The sequence below is a fragment of the Periophthalmus magnuspinnatus genome, chromosome 7 (assembly GCF_009829125.3).
Source record: "Periophthalmus magnuspinnatus isolate fPerMag1 chromosome 7, fPerMag1.2.pri, whole genome shotgun sequence".
Taxonomy (NCBI): Eukaryota; Metazoa; Chordata; class Actinopteri; order Gobiiformes; family Gobiidae; genus Periophthalmus; species Periophthalmus magnuspinnatus.
The window spans coordinates 17,622,140-17,641,830 of NC_047132.1; the positions used below are offsets into that span (position 1 = coordinate 17,622,140).

Genomic DNA, 19,691 nt, shown 5'->3' on the forward strand with positions numbered 1-19,691 from the left:
AGCCAGATGCAAACTAATTAATTAGATTTACCACTATAATCAAACACCAGTAAAAATAATGTCTGGAAACGTATTTTTTACTCTGTATCTGTGATTACTCAAAATGAACTACTCGTACTCGTTTTGCAAAAAGTGGTACCGGTGCTTCCCTATATGAACATTTACAACGAATTTAGGAGTCGTTCACAGGTCGTTCTTTCGTTCAGCAGATGTAACATAGAGGCTTCTGCCATAATCAACGTTGTTAATCTGACACAGGAGCAGTGACGCTTTAGCTACACTCACATCATCTGATGTTTAGAGACAAAAGGACAAGCCACAACCAAAAACAGTCCAGTGTATTAAACGGACTCACCTGTGTCCTCTGCCGCTCTGATACATGTCCTGTATGCAGAATTATACACGTTCAGCCAGACTGTTTATCCTGCAGGTCCACTGATGTGAAATGGTGACATATTTCAAGTCCTCTCTGAAAAGTCCCTCTTTCCCCAAAACATCTTCCTCTGTGGCTTTTCAAATATTGCCCCGCATGTTAGATAAACTTAACTTCACTAATTTTTTGTCTTGTAGTCTAAAAAAGCCATTCAAACGTCCCTCCGCTTCCTCAGTGCCCCCAGAGCACACCTTGAGGGGAGGGGTCCTTCACACCGGTGTCCACACCAATGCCTAACTAGTATAAACACTCAAGTACCATTTAGTTTTCAGAAAAAAATATAACTTTTTTTTAATATATAAATATATGGGCTCTTGGGGACCCTCTGGAGGCCTCGGGGCCCTTATCAGTAGCTTAGTCTGCTTATAGGCTGGGCCGGCTCTGTTTAAAGGCATAGTAATCTTACTGTATGTAATTTTCCGACTTTGAAGAGGGTTTTAAAAAATCCTTTTCACATTATAGTGGCATTTAGCAAATACAAATAATTTTGGTAATCCCAATTGATCTAAAACAAGAAAAGTTCTTCTTTCATGTCAGACAGTGTAGTATATGTGTCTTTTTATATAGCATATGTAAACTTCTGGTTTCAACTGTATACGACAACATGTGTGCTGTGCTTTCATTCTGATCTTTATTGAATCAACAGTATCATTATTCACACTGAACACACGTACAAAAGAACCCATGATGTCAGGGGTCAAAGGGCGTATCAAGGCACTGGTCACTTATCCACACGGCAACAGGAGAGGGCGAGGGCCAAAGGGCAGAGCTACAGGTGTGGACAAATGAAGATACCCGTGATTCAAAACAGAAGACAAAAGCAGAAATATTCAAATGTGGTTTCACAAAGGAGCTTTGCTCTTCTCTTCATGTAACTGATCAAATTATTTGTTAAAATTCTATATCCATGTGTCTATAAATGGCTTATAGAGATTTTCAATTTTATTTATGCAAAAAAGTGTTTGAATTTCAGAAAAAGTACATGACAATATGATACATTTTAATATGTAAATGGAGAACACCCACTGAACAAATTTCACATTAAAATTATCATTGCTCCCTCCTCCAAAGACATCCATGTTGAGATGAACTGGGCAGTCTAAACATAGAGAAAATTATTGACACAAGTAGCAGGTTAGGGTCCTGTAGTGTTTTTTAAACCATGATCCAATACTGTAATTGAGATGAAGCACTTTTGTGAAACCATTAATCAATAAAAAAGAAGAAATAAACAGGTGAATAACAAGGAAGAGCTCAACCCATTGCACAAACTTTCCACAAAAAGATTCCAATTTAACTGTTAATCTTAAATCCAAATATACAGCAACACATATTTTCTCCAAATCCTTTACTACAATTGTGTAACTAGTAAATACTTTTTTCAGTAACCGCCAAATGTGGGCGCAAAGGTATACTTGCTGTGTAGACAACATGAAAAAAACAAACATTAAACCATAACAATATACCAATCTTTTATAGCATTTTACTCTGCACTCAAAGTTGCTTCATGATTTAGATGTGGCATTCACTTACACAATCATACCAACACATTCACACAGGACACAACAACGAAATGAGAACACCAAATAGGTTTTCCTTAATACTTTTGTCTTAATGGCAAGTATATCTCTGTCCATAGTTTCAAAACTGTGCCTTTCAACAGAATAAATAAATAAACAGAAGCAAAAACACTGTTACAAGTAAACCTCCTTGTCTCCTCTTCTCCTTTAGGGGGCAATAGTGGTGGTATGTAAATATATTTAGTCCTTTAAATCCAAGTTTCGCCCCATGTGCCAGGATCCGTTACAGCTGTGCTATACATAATCAGTGCTCTTGCTTACTCTGTTCGTAGGCCAGTGGCAAACACACAAAGAAATGCACTAGTTCAAGTCCGATGGCCACACCACATGAAAAATGACTTACACTTTCCTTTCATGAAAGGGTTGGATTTGAAATTGCATTACATCTCATCATATAAAGCAATAACACACATTCTCCAAAAAATATTCCAAAGAGTTTACGTGCATTAACCCAGGGCTCTCCCTCTGTGGGCTGACTCCAGAACAAGGATCCTGGCAACAGGGAAATACCTGCAGTTCAGTGCCCCCTCCACTGGAGGCTGTAGTGGGTTGCATGTATGTATAGAAATATATTTGTTGTGATTTCATCTTGGAGCCAGTATCCTCTATGGAGCGGTCATGGTAGAGTTTATATGTAAATATATATTTAAAGTTTCAGCTTTTCTTTTTTTTTTTTTTTCGCTAGGCCTGTAGTAGTTCCTCCTCTCCTCTAGGAGGCGGAGTGTCAGTCTTGTAGCCAAGCGTGCTGTAGACACAGTTTGGCTGTAGCTCGTCTCTCTGGCTCCAGCTCTAACATGGTCAACAAGAAGTCACTGAACTGAGCCGCCTGGTCCAGAGGCCACTCGTACTTCTCCAGCAGCACCTCGAACAGACCCCAGGGCTTCAGAGATGAGATGTGACGCAGCTCTCCTGGACACACAAACACAATGGAGAGAATAACAATAAACAGATCAATAATACAGTGTGGTGTTAAAAGCCCTTAGTTACACTCACCTCTCCTGTTGAAGTATTCCCTGGAGTATCTCCCAGACAGAGCGAAGGGTATAGGCAGTGGTCCCAATAGCTCAATGATGTGAGCAATGTGGTCTAAGCAGAACACATTTATTAAATTAAAGAAACATCAGAGATCTAATCTGAGCATAGCAAGAGTTACCTTCGTCCCTGGTGTAGTCCTCTCCTGAGTGCGGCTCAAACAGATAATCTCCTGTCGCCAATTCAAATGCCTGGAACACAAACAACAAAACCTTTCATTTATAAATACCTGCAAATACTACTCTCCACTATCCATTCTGTATATTCAATAAACCTTCCCTTGTCACATACTGGATAAATCTGACTTCCCCAAAAATGGTAACCAGATACCAAAAGAGTGCTATATCCTGCAAGATTAACGCTAGAGCTCCTCTTCCATTGTTACAATGTGGATCCCTCATCCCAAACCTACAGATGAAACCAGTTACCATGCAGGCTGTGCTCCAGATATCAGCTGGAGGTCCATACTCTGCTCCGATCAGAACCTCCACGGCTCGGTACTGCCTTGTCTGAATGTCCTCTGTGAAGTGTTTGTGCTGAATAAACAGACAGATGTGTGATTGGTTGAGCAGAGTCAGGTGACTGCAGAGACAGGAAGTGCACTTACCACCCAGCAAGCGTTTCCCAGGTCAGCGATCTTCACTTTGATTTTGTCAGCATTTTGTGGATCGAGAGGGCTCAGCACAAAGTCTGATGCAGTAAACACTGAGGGAAAAAATAGCTTTTAGTAAAGCAATAATCAGTTTTTTTCTGATATACATATATATACATATATATATACATATATATATATATATATATACACATACATACATATATATACATATATACATACATACATATATATACATATATACATATATACATATATATATATATATATATATATATATATATATATATATATATATATATAAGGTGAATTATGTTCAGTGCTTAATAAACATATGCCCTCTAAGTTTCCACAGACTATATTTCTTCTATAATGTCAAGTCAATGACTCACACAATTTGGGCCATTTTTAAGTCAGTCCCTTTTCTAATTGCTTTTCTTGATACAACTGACTTTCAAATACCTCTCCAGGTAGAGGGCCCAACAAAAATATCTTGGGATCCTTGGGGATAACATAAGTCAAAATAGAATCTGTTATTTCAAACACATTGTACCAGAATGTTTTTTAATTTTGTACATGTCCAAAAAATGTGTTGGCATGTGAGCGACTGTACTGTCTCCAGCAATGTTGATCAAGCGATTATACTTCGGCAATAATTTGAGAAGTAATAAATAATCGTATGAGGCACTTCCACCCAAATTCTCTCCTAAATGTGCTCAATTTACAGTGAAAATGAAGCCCTCACCATCTCTGCCGCTGGAATAGCCAGACTGTGTGGAAACGGCTGACTCTGACGTGGCTGACTTCACAGAGCTAGAGAACCCCGACAGTCCAGAGGCGGGGCTAGAGAATCTGCCGGCGGCGTGACCATTGCACCTGTCATCTAACCAGGAAGAGGACGACTCAGGACTCGCCTTGTGATTGGATAAAGTTGTGGCGTTGCCATTCACCATGTGGGAACCTATAATATTGAACATATTTACCAGTCATAGTAGCATTTACACTTTCTTTGCTCAAATTGGTGTAATTTCAAAATGTTTTAGTGGATGGTGTAGCAATTTTTTTAATAGCATAAGTGGGCCGCAACTCAAAAAGGTTGAAAAACACTGCACTATGGTATTTTCTGTATTTTTGTACATTGAAGGTTGCATTACCAAAGAGCAGTTACATCTGGTTGATTTTGTTTTACTTTATCTGTCTTTGTTGTTCTTGTATCGTCCAAATTTCGCTGTATAATTGTAGATCTTAAGAATTACTACCCTTAAAGCCATGTAAAAAGACATACCATTATCAGTCTCATCTGGTGGGCAAAATCCATCTTCTTCCTCCATTTTCTGACCAAAACAAAGATTAAATCAGTAGCTAATAGCTTATAGCTTTTAATTCTGTTTTGTAATACCAGTCTACAATTCACAAAAAATGCAAAAACTACTTAAAAAAAACAAGTGAGAACTTTTAAAAAGGGGGTATTACACTTCTATGGGGTATTATCTGCTATCACATAACACATTTAGATCATGTTACCATTATTGTTTTCAAAATGCTATATTCACCGAAAACAACGCATGAACATGTTTTTTAAAATTCACTTTCATTTTTTGACACTCTCAGTCTCTGCTCCTTTAACTCTCTGCGTTAAGTCACTTCCCCTTCAGAGCTCTATCACAACACAATCAGTGTGCATCCCGCTACTGAAACTACTACACATTGCATCAGGTTTGTCAAGTTGCTGTATACAGTTTTGTATCAAGCTTTAAAACATTTATGGAGAATTGTCGTGTGGAAGCATGGATGACTTAAGCCTGTGGGCTGGGATTGGACAGAAATTATTAAATAAGAAACGGCTAATCGAAAGGAGAGTCTGAATAGGACCCAAGAGAGATTGCTAAAATACTCAAACATGCATGGATGACATACAAACCTCTTCAGGCATATTTTGATGAGAGAACAATGTTTTGAAGATTGTCATTTTAATTTATATTAGAATTAAATGGACATATAACAGTGCATTACGCATTAGATTTACCTGAATATCTACGAGTCTCTCCTCTAATAGTTTCTGTTGTCGTTTGGCTTTTCTCTTTAACTTCTTTCTCTTGTTCTTGGACAGTTTGCCGCTCTGCAGTGCACAACACCAGATTATACAGAACTGATTATGAACAATTACATCACATTTTACAGTTACATGTTTAAAATAAGTAACTACCTGAATCAACACACAAAAAAAAAATCTCTGTAATTAGGTGACAAAATAATGATAACAATGAGGAACTGAAGACTATGACTTAAATGTTTTATAAAAGCAGCAGATAAATTATCTAAAATTAAAGTAGGAAAAGATTAAATACTAGACTCTACAGCTTTCCAGTGGAAAAGATGAGAATACAAAACAACCAAAATTTTGTTACTGTGTGAAAGTGGGAAGTGAGTCTTACCTGGAGGTCCCTGGGAGCCGTGCTCACTAGAGACACACAGGCAACACACAGAAAGGGGAAGAAAGGGGAGAAAATGTCAGAAAATGTACAGCAGGAGAGAAAATTAGACACAGAAGACGACAGAGGAGAGAGGAGACAGATGACCAGTATGTAGAGAGAGGAGACAGATGAGGTGAAACACGGAAAGGGCACAGGTACATTTAGAGAGAAGAGGAGAGAGATACAACAGGCAGTACAAAAGGACATAGACAGAGAGAAAACACAGCTCCCAGATTTTAACATGACAAAATGAAAAGCTTACATTTATTCAAAAGACCAAAAAATCTGCAGATTAACAGCAAACATTCTACCTATACATTCATCAATTCAATTCATCTTATTTTTTGTTTCTTTATCTGCCCATGACCACATGGTATAGAGCACTAACATACTCATACAGTAGAGAAAACAATTGTGATGTCCTGTCTGACCTGAGGAGCCAGAAGGGGGTGGGGCTCCAGCTCGTTGCCAGACTGTGGCCTCTGCTGCAAGTCTGCGGATGTACACCTCGTCTGCCTGCAGCAGGATGTTCTCTGGTTTTATGTCTGTGTGGATGATCTTACACTTAGTGTGGAGGTAGTCCAGGCCCTGCAGCACCTGCAACACACGACAATAAACAGGTATTAGTTACCTCCGTAACACAAAACCTTTATTAGCTTAGCATTTCCTCACAAACTGTAACCAGGGCCAGGAACCAATCTTGGTCCCTGCTCCTGTCTCACATTTTGGCCAAGACGAATTACGTTTGATATGAAACAACGGGGGAAAAAAATGATGAAGTGGCCTCAAGCCTTCCTCAGCTCACATGCCAATAAGGGTCAGTGCATTGTGAATGTCAATAAAAAGGAGGAAAAGCACAGAGTTGTGAGTCACCTGTTTGATGATGCTCTTGACACAGACCAGGGGCAGACCCATGTAGTTGGACTTAATGATCCATTTGAGAAGCTGATGCCCCAACACCTCCATCACCATACACACATCTGAGGAAAACTTGCTCAGGAAAAACTGCAAATGTTTAGTTTTTGTTCAAATATGTTTGCTTGTTGTTACTCAAGGATACGGACACCATTGACGCCTGAAATCTTGAAGTCATCAATGAGCTGAACAATGGTTTCTCTGTGTGGGTCTGAGGGGTCACTGTCTCTCACCTGGAGCAAATGGGGCACACAAATATATTATATTCATGTTTATAGAATCAGAACAAAATATCATGTGTGAAGCGTACACATCTGAGGAGTTTGATCTCATCAATGGCTGTCTCAGTATAATGTGGAGCACTCTTTACCACCTTCAGTGCAACAAAGCGCTTCCTCCTGTAGAAACAAGGAGAGTCAGTTAGAAAACATATCAAATCATATCAATCATTACAATATTCAGGACTGCTCCACTGAACAAAACCTTCATCTCAGGAAACCAAGTGGTGTGAAACATACTGTACCAGATATGGAGTAATGTTACTAATGTAATCATGTGCCTGCACTTTTATGATCAATGCTGTTGCTTCTCTGCTTAATTCATGATTTTAAAACATTTTAAATGAACTAAATTAACTTTATCTTAGCAGATGAATTGTTCTAATGGTAATGTTAATATGTTTCTTACTGAAGATCCCAGCAGAGCCAGACAGTGGAGAAGTGACCCCAGCCTAGTTTCCTCACTACATGGTACCTGCCATTAAACAGGTCTCCAATCTTCACCGGATAATAACCACCTGAAACACAACAAGAGGAAGAGTATGGGTGAGCAAGGTTCCAAATTATTTATAGAATAATTTCCTCAGAGCTACATCACAAATTCCATTTTATCTCAATCTTGTACACCTATTATCTTTATTATTGCTTTATTATTACTGGGTTTCAGGTGTCATCATAACATTCTATAGGTCAATAATATTTAATACAGATGGGGGGCATCTAAAATGAATATTGTTAAAAAGCAGATTGTCTTTATGCAGTGGGTTCGAGGGTCCACTCATGAATTGAAGTATAATCTGGATCAACATTTGTGCATTTATCTATGGAATATTTCATGGCAAAGTACAATGTAATCAACAGGAAAAACTGTCTCTTGCCCCCGTCTGAGGATATGACATCATCATATTATAGAATCTGAAAACCACCAATATTTATTGCCTTTAACAGGTCACCAAAGTCACCAACAGGGGGAGATAATACTGCATGAAACTGAAAAGCATTGAATTGTGATATGACATGATCAACAAAATTACCTTTACAGTAGTCTGAAGGGTCCTCCTGCTCCTCGTCATCGGACCCCAGGAGCTGTGTTGGAGGTGGTGTAAACTCAAGAGGTGGTGGGCTAAGTGCTGGAGGGGGTGTGGCCAGCAGAGGAGGGGGTGTGGCCAGCAGAGGAGGGGGTGTGGCCAGCAGAGGAGGGGGTGGGGCCAGTGACATCATCGGAGGCAGCCCCAAGGAGGGAGGAAGAGAATCAAACGAGCGCAAAAAGGATGTAGAAGACGCGCAGAGTGGAGAGTAGAGGTGAGAGGAAACCGTGGAGGTGAAGGTGACGGAGCTGAGCAGGAAGTGGTCGTGCTCTGGACTTAGGGGAGGAGTTGGCATAGTTTTTGAGCCATAATTTGCTGCAAATTTTAATGCTTCTGCCTCAAAATCGATTGGCGAGTTGGACCTGACATAACACAAACTAGGGATCTTGTCTTCCTCATTCCTGTGCGGCGATGAGGAGAGATTTAGAGTTGAATCATCATCTGGAGAAGGGCAGAGTTCATGGGTTGGGCTTGGAGATAGACTGTGGGCAGGGCTTGGCGATTTGCAAGGAGATGATTGGTTGTGAGGTTTGGCTGTTACAGAGGAATCTGGAAAAGGAATCGCTTGATATTCAAAGCCGTTTTCTGAAGATAATGTAAGAGTTTCTGTCTCTGAACATAATTGTGGGTTGTTTACATTGATGGACTGAGGAGGCGATAAACAATCAATGTTGTTTTGTGAAATTGTTTTTTCAGTTTGCTTGGGATAGTGTGGAGAAGTATCCCTAAAATTATTATTCTCTTCAGCAGAATCTGTTCCATAATTACTTTCTGATTCTTGTGTTGCGGTTTGGCCAATTTCCTCATGGTTAAAGGTCGACTGCTCTTCGTCATAATTAGACATTGGCTGTATGTCATGGTTATAAGTTGTCTGATCTTTGTTGCTAGAAGGTATTTCGATGGCTGGAGATGATGTACGTTCTTGAGTAATTTGAGGAGTGATGTTTTTTTCTTGCTGGTTGTTGTCATTGTTGATATTTTGGAGTTGGCAGATTTCGTCAGGCCTGAGACAGAAGAAACAGGGATGATATAAAGTGAAGCAGGGAATTATGTTATTTGCTTACAAACATGTTTCCTTCTTTTTAAAGGGCCTATATTACAATCTTTTCTGATGTTGTTTGCTCATCAAAAACATACTGGTACCTGGATTTGAGTTTTGTTTCATGCACATGTTTAACACAATCCTTGCATATTTAAGCTGAGTTCTTCTCTCAAACGGAAAACACTCCGCTCCACACTGTTCCACCTTGTGATGTCATGTAGTAATACAGAAAATGCTCCACTGTGTTTTTAAACTCCACACTAGAATTGGCAATCTCTAATGAACAAAACGTAAAAAAGGTAGCCGTTACCTTGAAAGTATTTTGTGCTTTGGAGATAAAAGGATTAATGGCAAGGCAAGGCAAGATTATTTGTATAGCACAATTTGTACACAAGGTAATTCAAAGTGCTTTAAAGAATAAGAAAGACATTAAAATCACAATACAACAAATCAAAACATAAATGATCACACATAATCCTTATAAAATTAACATTAAAAAAGAAAAGTGCAGAGCTAAACAGAACCATTTTAAGCCTGGATTTAAACACTGTCAAAGTAGAGCCCTGTCTCACATCTTCAGGAAGATTAGGAGGATTAATAATAAAAGGATTACAAAAACATCCATGAATGAAACAAAATACAACTCCAGGAATGTTTTTGATGAAGTAACTATGTTATAACATGGTTTAAAGCTGACAAGAATCCATTTTGTATAATATAGGACTTAATATAAGTAACTAAAAATGTTGCCTCTGAGCCAAATCTCACTTTTTTTGTACAGCGGGGTTACATATTTTAGTAGGAACATGGCTCAGACCTAATTGACCTCCCTGCACCTTTAGCATCTTGCCCATTCTAAGTCTGCATATTAACAGTTATTGTGTGACTTTTATCAAACTCCTCTCCTCACAGAGTGTTGTGTCTGTTATCTGACACACACATTGTTGGGGTCTGCTACAGCTGAAATAGACGGACCAGGATCATGATTCAGGCCAGGGCTATTATTGGACCTGGTCTCTCTCTAGGCTCTACTCCAGACCTACTTCTGCTAGCTTAGCTTAGTTTAGCATATTCACTGAGACAAGGGAAACGGTAGCATCCACAGTGTAATCACATACTCATAACCAAGAATGGTAAGGTTGTAAGGTTGACCAAAGAAGTTGATTTATTTATTTTATCATTTTATTCTACCACTGGGTCAAAATCTACTGACCAGTCAATACAGATAATCTAAAATAAAAACAAAATAAGTATTAAGATAACAGGACTAGAGTCCAGGTTCTTGACAGAAATGGCCAAGTCATAAGCCAGAGGTATACATTTATCTTATATTATTGTCATTTTGGTTCCATAAACTATGGTCACTTTTGGAAAGATTGAAAACTGATTCAAGGAGCTTATCTGGACTGGAAAGGACTAGCCCACAAATGAAAGCTGGAACTGAAACAGAAACAAATAAGGCTGGCTTATAGACTCAGTCAATTTTGTGAGAGAGGTTAAGACCCATAGTTACAGTGCCAAGTTTTGTTGTTGTGGCATAACATAAGTTTGGGCCTTTTTTAACTGAGAGCCAGTTAAAGAGCAACTGGTTGGGGCTGAGGTTAGACTTTGGAGGAATACTTAAAAATGCATAATTTCACCTGACTTCTGAAGCTAAGCAGGGCTGGGCTTGGTTAATACTGGGAGGGGAGAGACCACTGGGAATACCATGTGCCACAGTGGGGCAGCAGTGGCTCTGGTGAGCACATATTGTATAGAATGCATGTGGTAAGTCAGTGAACGGTGTTGATCAGAGAGGCTGATAGAGCAGATTGGCAGCCTCGCCTCAATTAGTCTTCAGTGCTATATCAAATGGTTTATTATTATTAGCCCAGTTTAAACTAGTCCCTAGTTTTAATGAAGTTTTACATCTTTATATCTTAGTCTTAGTTTAGTCTTGGTTTGCTTCTGAATGTCTTTTACATTTTATGTCTATTAGTTTATACCTATATTTAGCCCTTGTTCAGAATTAGACCAGAATAACAAACATATTAGCTTATTCTTCTATTAAAATTATAGTTTTAGCTTAGCTTCTTACATTAGAGGTAAAGATAAGTGTTAGCTTAGCAGAGACTGTGGGGAGTAAGAGGAAACCTGAATGAGTCATGTTTAACTTTCCCTGCTGACACACAGACTATCCACTGCAAAAGTGTCCTGTTTCTGCTCATACATCAGGACAAATAGCTGCTGATTAGACTCTGAGCTCATAAGACTAATTATTTAAAGGTAACATCTGCTGACTTTAAACCATCGGTTGGCCGGTATAGACGTTACAGATTCACCTTGATGTGGACCTTATTGTTGTTCAGTGTAGCAAAAGTACAGAATTACATTCATCACAGGGGCCATGAATAAATGTCAATTTCGGAAAAATCGATCCTTCACAACATATTGTTATGGGCGCTGGAGTCATGGCAGGCGAAGTTGACCAGATCTGAGCCAGGATCTCAGGAGTACTAGAGGTCTGGAACAGGGCCATAGAGGGCATCAAACAACCGTCCTAACTTAGGACGCTCTATCCATTCAGAGCTAAACTTATTACTTCTTTTCCCTGAGATAAATAAGAAATAAATCAGAATTCTGCAGAAATTTGCAGAATCAACAAGTGAAGACAGGATATGGTTTCAGACCCACACATCTTTGTACATTTTTGGCAAAGCGTGTGGTTTTGGATGACCACACAAGGAACATTCCAAGCAAAGCAGTGACAGCTCTATGGAGGCCAGCAAGCGGTAGACCCTCCACTAGAAAAATGAATATTGCAGCTTTAAAGGTGAAGGCAAATCTGTAAACATATGTGGGCTATGCCATTGGTTCTGTGCACCCTCTTGTGGTGAGATTATTATATTAGAAATATTAATTTGATTTGTTGGTAATATGCAGATCTTAGGCATATCATAGTATGAACAATCTTGTACAATCAACATATTTTTTTCTATCCATAAAATGGATCAAATGAAATAAATGAAAGACTGGTTTAGTTAAATGAACCCCCCCCCCGTCCAAAATACGGCCCAAACGTGATGTTGTGGAAGAGAACTTGAGATGACAGGCCACAAATCACTATTACACGTGTCTTAATATAGAGCCCACCAGTGCTACTGTAAGTGAATGATTCAGTTCATGTCTGAGAGAGGGCTGTGAAACGAGGCAGAGAAAATACACAGCATAAAAAAGAAGAATTTCAAATACAGTAAATATTTACTGCTAAATAACAACAACTATCAAATATTCAAAATTTGAAAATTAAAACACAATTATTTAATGAAACAAACTTTTTTCCACTTTCACATGATAGGATAAATAATCACCCAATGACTGAACACTACCCACACATTTGGAGGGCATGCATTATATCTGCCAAACAATACAGTTTAATTAGGTTTGATACGTACACATCCTTTAAGATACACTGTGTCAAGTGGTCACAAGTCATGCTAATTGATGTCTGAACAGTGTACCGTTCACTTGCAGGACCAGATCACCATTGTTAATAGTCTTGTTAATAATCAATGTTTAACAAAAGAGAAAAAACAAATAATGACACATGCACCAGAGCAGCAGACGCAAAGCACCAGAGCACCATGCAGTGTCTTACCTGGCTTCGTCTGCTTTGTTTTTCTTGTGTTTCTTTCCTCGTTTTCGGTGTTTCTTGGTGGGACCAGCTGGGTTCCCGGGCCCTGCTCCCACAGCTGTTTAGAAAAAAACAAAAAAGAAAAACACTTAAGAACAAATGACATTTAATTTGACTCTGAACTGATTTATAGTATATTTTAGTATTATAATTATATATATGCTCAACTTTGAATCCACTGCAGACAAACAATAGCACGATAATAACAATGATTCTGGCATTCATTAAGGCACTGCTGTTTCTAAACAAGTTTTGCGTGACTATGCTTGTTTACACACTTCAGTTATTGAATTGTGTAAAGGGCAATACACAGCAACTATGAATAAATGCCTTCATAAAATGTGACACTGCATATGAGATTTACATTCATGTACAGACAATAGTTCAAAGTTACTGATGTGGTAATTACATTGTTACAAACCTGTGAATTAGGCTTACAATTACACCATATATGAATACACATTGGTAATTCTAGAGGTGCAAAGACCGGATAATAGTAATCAATCAACTGATCGATTAATCCATTTAAGTATGTATTTATAAGCAACTGAGGCTGTAAATTAATTAAATGTTCTTGTTATTATTATGATAATGCATCAAACTCGTGCCCTGGGCCGTGCTCATAACATTGTCCCAGAGCCACGCTGAGTGTATTTTTATTCTGAGCGTGTCACAGCCTGGCACCGTTAGCATTAGCCTGATAGCATTACCATCAGTCTCTCCATAAAAATACGGCTCTACCGAGACCTACAGACGTGACAGTCGAACTGTGCTACACCGCCTGCTTCTGGGTACATTACCTATCAACATCCTGCCAGCTGTTTCCCGAACCGAGCCAAAGCAGGATGTTCTGGCCGTACGTTAGCCTTTAGCCTTGTTTGGTCCGGGTCGAGTCCGCCTCAGAGGGCGGTCCAGCGCAAAGACACTCCGGGTTGGACGCTCCTTTAAATCCCAAAAATAACGCGGATCATCGGCTGGAGCTCCACAGAAGCGGCGTGGCCTGTTAGGGAACAGCTGTCCGGCTGTCAGTTAGCTGTTAGCCGTTAGCTCCCGAACCGGGGCTAAAGGCGAACAGCGGTGAGGACTTGTTCGGTCCGGATTGCTCCGTCTCTGGTCCGTCTCTGGTCCGTCTCTGATCCAGGTCTGCTCAGTTATTGCCGCGTGGGTAAACCTCCGTTACAGCCCCGTGGTGATTCCGTTATGGAGCGAACAGCTGCTGACACCGGACACCGGCAGAGGCGCATGCGCACAGATGAAACGGACTGGACCGAAGAGGGACCAAAGCAGGAGCGAGCGGGAGCGAGCGCGTCTACGTAACACACACAGAGCTATTATGGGGCTCTGAAGTCTGAAGAGGAGAGGGGCGCTGGGCAGGCACGAGGAGGAGAGGGGGCACGAGGAGGAGAGGGGGCACGAGGAGGAGAGGGGGAACTGTGCACAGAGAGCTGCATGAAACAAGTCAATGTACTTTTCAAGTGTAAGATGAATACATCTACAATGATATTTTAAAACTAACAGTTTATCATAAATATTAGGAGTAAAATACAATAGATCGGGTAGTTTGTTCAGAACAAAGTTTAATACATTTTTTCAGTGTAGGTGGAGCTGCATTATTAATAATTTTGAATACATTTCTTAGATTTGAATACAAAATGAAATTGTTGTAACTGGACATTATGCATTTACTGTTCTTGTGATGAAAGAAAAAAAACAAAACAAACACTGACACACAGGTAAAAAATAAAGTTGCAGATTGACAAAATGGGTCTTTATCATTGTCTCTTCTCATGTGACATTTCTCATTTGTTTGTCCTTATGCTCTATATGTGCTCTACTGTATCTACTGTATGGATGTTTTCTTGCTGGTGCTTCCTGCTTAGGTCATGTTTATAAATGGGAATTAGTTCTCAAACATTCTGCCTTGTTAAGTAAAGGTCAAATAAAGTAAAATAAATAAGCATTTTACCTGAACTCACAACAGAGTGTGGTCTGTTGCCAAAGAAGCTTATCCAGGGGTTTAGTAACAGGAGCTCATCACAGCTTTGAGCTCTTTAAAGTGAACCAAACAACAGTAGCCTAATCTCATCTTCAGTCATATGTGGATGTTTACAACTGTGGCAGAGTTGTTAACATTCTCACCACATAGTTTAGTTTAGGGTTAGGAAAACGATGGGCAAGTGTGTGCTCAACTGTGAATTTTGCTATATGCTTTTAACCCTTGTTTTAATATCAAGTCTAATGAGTTACAATACATACATAGCAATATGAAACATTTTTATAGCTACATTATTTTTTGTATTTGAACCAATCCTACTACAACTGCTATAATGACCCTAAAATGAAATGCAAAAGACAAAAATAAAAGTTAAAATTATAACTTTATTTGTACAAATTGTGTCGGGCTCATTCCGTTTCACAATAATCACACATTTCATTCCAAACTCATTCAGAGAAATATTTACAATTATTTTACACAAAACTGTTATCAAACTGTACACATCAGTAGAAAAGCGATTGTGCTTATCCCCATTTATTTATCTACACATTTATTCATTCACTTTGTTCATTCCCTTGTGAAATAAAAACAAAACATTGACCATTTAAAGTCAAGAGTTATAAAACTGTACAGAAAGGCCCAAAAATGCAAAGGCCTGAATCTAAAACAACTGATTTAAAAGAAGCACCAAAAGTAATCGTGTCCACTCGCATGCAAAAACTACAACTACGGGTCCAACACAGGCTCAAGAAACACGCAAGGCAAAAACACAGAGGAATATGAAGTAGTAGCATTAGCAAGTTAAAACGGAAGCTCGGTTACAATGTCATTCATTCCATTATTGCATTTACAAGAGATTTAACACTGATCGGATGGCACTGTTGAGAAGTTACCTGATTTATTTTGAAATATTTTTGTGAACGGAAGTCATAGTTTCTATGGCCATTTGTCTTATGGTGAAGATTGGCTTTTTGTGCTGGTTAGAGTTGGCTAAACTTTGGAAATTTAAGAAGCATTCAAGCAAATTTTCCCATCTAGGGCATAGAAATCCTTGATACTCCTTAAATGTCCAGTTTGTGCTTTAAAAGTTGTCTAAAATCTATTATTTACAGATTAATTTGGGCACTAACAGCTAAAAATAACTCACTATCATATTATATTAATTCGATAAAACTATCCCATTTCGTCATTGGGGCATAATATAAACCAGCCTTTAATGAAGATACCGATGAGTAAAGACATCGCCCCCAGCTTGCAGAGAAAAGGCACAGCCGGGCTTAAATAAATAGGACTTTTACAACCGTTATGTACACAATAAGTTACTATAAACATTCAAAAAATTAAAAGACTCAAGATTGTTTTTGTCATAACTTCTGATTGGTCAACTTTTAGGCAGGTTTTAAATACAGTGGGATTTTAGTTGAGGCTAAGATTACATTTATATTTAGTTAAAAAAAAAAAAGGTGTTTAAAGCAAGGAAATTGTGCTAGAATAGAATTGATCAGTAAATGTATGAGATTTTTAAACTAACGAGTGAGATGTGTCATGTTTAATTAGTTAAATAATAAATAGGCATATTTAAAAAGTAAATATTAATCTAAGAATTTGTATACATCACTTTAAGTAGAAGCCTCTGCATTTATTAGGCCTACTTATTTATGTAGCTTAAAAATATGTTAACTATAAAAAAAAGATAAAAAAAAGAGCTGGGTTGAACCTTAATCTTCCCAAGTGCCTGTTCAGAAATGGTTTAGACCACCTGGAAAGGCAAACATTTTGTCTGGTACGTTTTGGAACCACTGAGCATTGATCTCTTGTTAAACCAAATAAATACAATTAGGTACAGTTGAGTTGTAACTTTTGCCATTGTTTGGAATAAATCGCATGCAAGTTATTGGTAACTTAAACAAATTAAACACTTTGACAACATCATTTGTCCATTTTAACAACAATTCTTAGCAGGAACTAGAATCCCACTGAACTTCCAGCTTCTCTAACATCCCTGATTTGTGTTATTGCATTGACATTTTAAAATGTTTCTCAAATTATTTTATACAGCAGTAACACATGACTTAAAATAATTTGAACTGGCAATGAACTAGAGATTTTCTGGAAACGTTTCTTGACATTGTGCTTTTGTAGTTCTTCACACAAACAGCAGGCAGGAGAGAACTCTTGGAAATGTAGTCAAGGCAATACACTCAGTGGTCCCTGAAAAGAAGATTGTCATTTTTTTTTGTAACAAGAAAATGTTGAGAAAATTTGAGTACTGATATATTTGGTAGCACAAGACAACAGTCATTTTCCTAGAGTTTTTAAAGGGCCTATATTACACTATTTTATGATGTACGTTATTATGTTGTTTCCTTATCAAAATACATACATGGAGTTTTGTTTCATTCACATGGACCATGCATACTTCTCCACCTGAGTTCTCCACCTTGTGATGTCATGTGGTAATACAGGAAGTGCTCCGCTGTGTTTTTAAACTCCATACACCTTCACTAGAACCATGTGGATAATTCTAGCCCTGGAGTTGCCAATCTGGACTGAACTAAAGGTAAAAGGTGGCTGTTAACTTGAAAACTACCACTTCATGCCATCACAATACTTTGGAGTTGTAGACAGACTAATAATGCAGGATCCAGTTATCCAGTTATGTTTTTGATAGTGTAATAACATTCTAACATGGCTTAAAGCTCACATCCATTTTGTGTAATATAGGACCTTTAAATTCCAAGGAAATTATTTTGGAAATACTTGTCTCCAAAATTTGAAATGCAATAATGCAAATGGCACGGATCAACTTTTCTGCTTGTTGCCAGTTTGTGAAGAAAACATCCTGAGTCTAAATAAAAAACAAAACAAATCTATAAATCTTTCCATTTTCACACAAAATCAGCAGGAAGACACATGAAGTTAGTCTCTCTGTCCACTGTGCTTCTCTTTGACCACATACCATCCATAAATAGCTTTTTCCCCAGGTCTTGGCTTTTCAGTGATTGTGTCCCATAGAACTCAATGGGGAATAACGTCTTTGTGCTTTCGTTGTCCCTGATTCCGGTTACAAACTTGTGGATTAACAGCCATTTAGTGAATGTTTTGGCTTCTTGCTTGGTCAGCTGGTGGTTGCTAGATGATTGGCGTGTTGGTTTATTAGTAAAGTTGTTGGTTGTTCAGTGTTTGGCTCAGTAAATCCGTGATAGTAGTTAAGTTTTTTTTTTTTCTTTCAGAGATCTGTAACTTTATTCTCCACCAAAGCGGCCACCTGCTGCAGACGATAGGCCAACTGCATCTTCTGACCAGAGCTGTCCTCCTCCAGAGCCATGATCACCTTTGGAGTGAGAAGCAAATAGGTTTTCTTTAGTCTACACTCATTGTTAAAAAAAAACAAAACAATACAAATAAGAGTGGTAATATGGTGGTAGTGAATATAATTTGATATAATTGGCTCAGTGCACAACAGCATACAGCAACCTCACTGTTAGCGTCACTACTTCCTGTCCAATTTTTTATTATTTTTTTTTATAGAATCACATTAAAATGAATAAATATTTAAATATAAGGCTGTGGACAGGGAGCTGTTAGGGGGTCTCACTGACGACATGTTACAAACTACACAAATAAAATGAATACTTAGAAAGAGAGATGTTTGTGTCTCAATGCTAATGCTAATGCTAATTTTGAGACATAATAAATATTTACAGAACAACAAACAGCAAATTGAAGCAGTCTACATGTAAAAATAATCAGGTAGGGTTTATTTTAATGAATTGCATTTTAATAAGCCTATTCTCTACCATTGACTGTTTTGTATTTCAGTCCTATGCTCAAACAGACTCATGCATTCAACTTTGCCCACCCACTTCGCCTATTGATTTGTCACCCTGTGCCATGTTCCATGTTCAAGTGAGTGACAGGTGGATTTAACCAATCACAACGACGTGTGAAGGCAGAACGCTTTAGTTACCATATCTACAGGAAATGTGATTAAATCAAAACAGTTTTCAAGATTTGAGGAAAATAATTATATTTTGCCACATTGCCCAAAAGTAGAGTCTACACAAGTACAGTCCTGTGATATTAGAAAGGTTTGTTTAGTCATTGTTATCTTAAATTATATTATGAAGCTGAATGTTGTGGGAATTTTTATCTCTTAGTTTTCACAAGGAAGAAACATGGAGGCCTTTTTAAAAAATGGTAGACGTGAGATATTGTCAGTCAAATTAGATATGAAATGTAATGTTAGAATCTTCATTACCTGGTCATAGTACTTGTTGATGTATTTGTATAGTTCATGAAGAGCCACAAGCGTGTTCATTTCTGATGCAAAACTCTGAAAAAATCAAAATAAACAATTCATTTAGTTTATTGCAATTTCTTAAACTTGGGAATCATGAAAACAGTTAAAAATGTTACTAACCCCCGAGAGTTCTGTGAGAGTGGAATTCATCTCCTGGTAACATCCTGAGGCAGCGCTGTGGATGTCACTGTAGTATCTGAAATGAAAAAAGATGGGATTTAAAATTCAAAATTCAAAATAAAAATATTCTCAAACTCTAAATCA

General features: G+C 38.2%; 2 protein-coding genes across 2 annotated transcripts in view; both read right to left on the reverse strand.

The window, feature by feature from the left end:
• Positions 1 to 1,043: 1,043 nt before the first annotated feature.
• srpk3 (SRSF protein kinase 3) lies at positions 1,044 to 14,360 on the reverse strand. The gene is made up of 17 exons (XM_033969749.2): positions 13,929 to 14,360; positions 13,093 to 13,186; positions 8,360 to 9,417; positions 7,735 to 7,843; positions 7,358 to 7,445; positions 7,193 to 7,280; positions 7,006 to 7,112; positions 6,564 to 6,729; positions 6,094 to 6,119; positions 5,685 to 5,777; positions 4,944 to 4,992; positions 4,404 to 4,619; positions 3,653 to 3,750; positions 3,474 to 3,581; positions 3,167 to 3,236; positions 3,007 to 3,099; positions 1,044 to 2,922 (listed from the first exon to the last, which is right to left on the reverse strand). Exons 1-17 carry the CDS (start codon positions 13,936 to 13,938, stop codon positions 2,738 to 2,740), a joined length of 2,658 nt encoding a protein of 885 aa, XP_033825640.1. The 5' UTR covers positions 13,939 to 14,360; the 3' UTR covers positions 1,044 to 2,737.
• Positions 14,361 to 15,487: 1,127 nt separating this feature from the next.
• plxnb3 (plexin B3) overlaps positions 15,488 to 19,691 on the reverse strand; it is a 132,886-nt gene continuing 128,682 nt past the window's right edge. The window contains exons 38-40 of the mRNA XM_033969188.2: positions 19,548 to 19,623; positions 19,386 to 19,460; positions 15,488 to 18,458 (exon numbers count right to left, since the gene is read on the reverse strand). Of these exons, the coding sequence (XP_033825079.1) occupies positions 18,354 to 18,458; positions 19,386 to 19,460; positions 19,548 to 19,623 (256 nt within the window). The 3' untranslated portion in view covers positions 15,488 to 18,353. The remainder of the gene's footprint in view (positions 18,459 to 19,385; positions 19,461 to 19,547; positions 19,624 to 19,691) is intronic.